The sequence below is a fragment of the Myotis davidii genome, unplaced genomic scaffold, assembly GCF_000327345.1.
Source record: "Myotis davidii unplaced genomic scaffold, ASM32734v1 scaffold509, whole genome shotgun sequence".
Taxonomy (NCBI): domain Eukaryota; kingdom Metazoa; phylum Chordata; class Mammalia; order Chiroptera; family Vespertilionidae; genus Myotis; species Myotis davidii.
In genome coordinates this window covers 903,934-905,704 of record NW_006382996.1, presented here as the reverse complement: position 1 = coordinate 905,704, position 1,771 = coordinate 903,934, and the positions used below count along the sequence as shown (strand labels likewise).

General features: G+C 57.5%; 1 protein-coding gene across 1 annotated transcript; it reads right to left on the bottom strand.

Moving 5' to 3' along the window:
* Positions 1–6: 6 nt before the first annotated feature.
* Positions 7–1,563, bottom strand: SPRYD4 (SPRY domain containing 4). Its single transcript, XM_006777879.2, has 2 exons — positions 1,270–1,563; positions 7–940 (listed from the first exon to the last, which is right to left on the bottom strand). The coding sequence occupies exons 1-2, from the start codon at positions 1,352–1,354 to the stop codon at positions 402–404; spliced, it is 624 nt and encodes a 207-aa protein (XP_006777942.1). The 5' UTR covers positions 1,355–1,563; the 3' UTR covers positions 7–401.
* Between the last annotated feature and the right edge of the window lie 208 nt (positions 1,564–1,771).

Here is a 1,771-nt window from a genome sequence, read left to right as displayed (position 1 = left end):
CAGCCAGAGGTAGGAAGGATTTCCTGTGGAGAGACTCAGTAGAACACCAAGAACGAACAGAAGTGACACATGGGTAAAGGGAGAGAAAGGTATCATAGTGGTGAATACATCCAAACAAAGCTGAGAGGTAAGACCCCAGGACTGAATACAGTCTGAGCAGGGCCTGGGCACAGGAAGAAGGAGGGACCCAAGGAAGCGAGTCAAGGAAAAGACGCTCATGGTAGGTAGCCTAGGAAAACTGGCAGTAGCCTGGCTTCCACAGGGGAGAGGGAAATGGCTGAGACGCTGCACAGAGGACCTGAACTGTGGGAGCCAGAGGTTGCTTGAGGCAACGTTAAAAGGCTTCAGACACAGGAGGACGCTGGCCAAGCCTGTGATCAGGAACTCCAGTGATGGATGTACTAGAGGCCCTTGGGCACCTCAAGCCCTGAATGGGTCAGCAATTCTCCATCCCAAAGGGCAAAGGCAGGTACCACTGGGCCCTGGAAATCTGTCCGCAGCGTGTGGACCACAGCCACCCGGCTCACATCCACCAAGCTCAGCTTCTGGGCCTCATACTCCAGCAGCAGCCCCACCTTCTCTGGATGCCCGATGCCCTCAATAGGGGCCTTTTCGTTGGCCAACATGGTGTGCCACTTGCGCTGGGCATAGGTGAACACCCAGGAACGGACATCCACTCCGATGCAGCTGTCCCGAGAAATGTCCACATCGGCCACCCCGACCCGGAACTGCTGGGAGCGCTTCACCGTCACCTCCCAGTAGTGCCTGCCACTGGTGACCGCGGTGTCAGCCAGCACCACCGCCCACTCCCGGAAGCGCTCCACGTTCAGGGCCAACTGGGTGGGCTCCAACCCCACCATGCCGTATTTGACACCTGTGTCACCTTTGAAGAGCGCCAGGCTGCTGTGAGCGGTTTTCTCTTCCAGTTTGAAACTGACGCCTGCGGGCAGAGCAAAGACACTGGGTGATGGCAGGGGCTCCCGCCCTGGAACTAGAGCTAAAGACACGGAGACGCTCTGAAGCAGGCCGGCATGAGGTCACGGAGAGGCAGGGAAGTCAGCATGCGAGCGGGCCAGGGAGCGGGGTGCTGTACATAGGCAGCCCCGGAGCCAAAAAGCTCCGGCTGGCAAAGCGCTAGGTTTTAAAGAACCTAGACAGTGTCCTAGGTTTGGAATCGCAACACCAACGCAGGTGGGGCGTGGACAAGCTCTAGGAGTAAGAGACGGAAACAGTTTTGAGGTAAAAGAGAGTAAAAGGAGGTAACCCTACCTCTGCGGGCTTCTGCGGCAGCAGCCCCCAATCGTTTGGCTCCCCAGCGGCAGAGGCAAGGCGAACGTGCAAAGGGCAGCGCCATCTTGCGCCCCGGAAGAACAAGGTACAACTCCCGACCTGGGTCCCTCCCTCGGCCCGCCTGCTTCCGCTCGCACTCGGGGCGCGAGAAGCTGTCGCGCAGGGTGATGACGTAAGAGAGCCAGCGCCCCGGAGGGAGCCGCCATTTTAGTGAGCCAGTGGCGGCATTGGTTTTTTCTGTGGGAAGGAGTGCTGCTCACGTTTTAACTGAATAGGACGAGATGATATAGCAAGATGGTTACAAGTGATTGTAACATTAAACAGTAACTGGACTCGAACCCGACTCCGCTGTATGGCTTTAGACAAATCACTTCTCCGAGCTCTAGTGTTCTCACTTTTTTAATAAAAATATCCAACCGACAGAGCCAGCGCTGGCCCACGGCCCCGGCTCCATGAGCGGCCTCTTCGGGCGCGCCGCGCT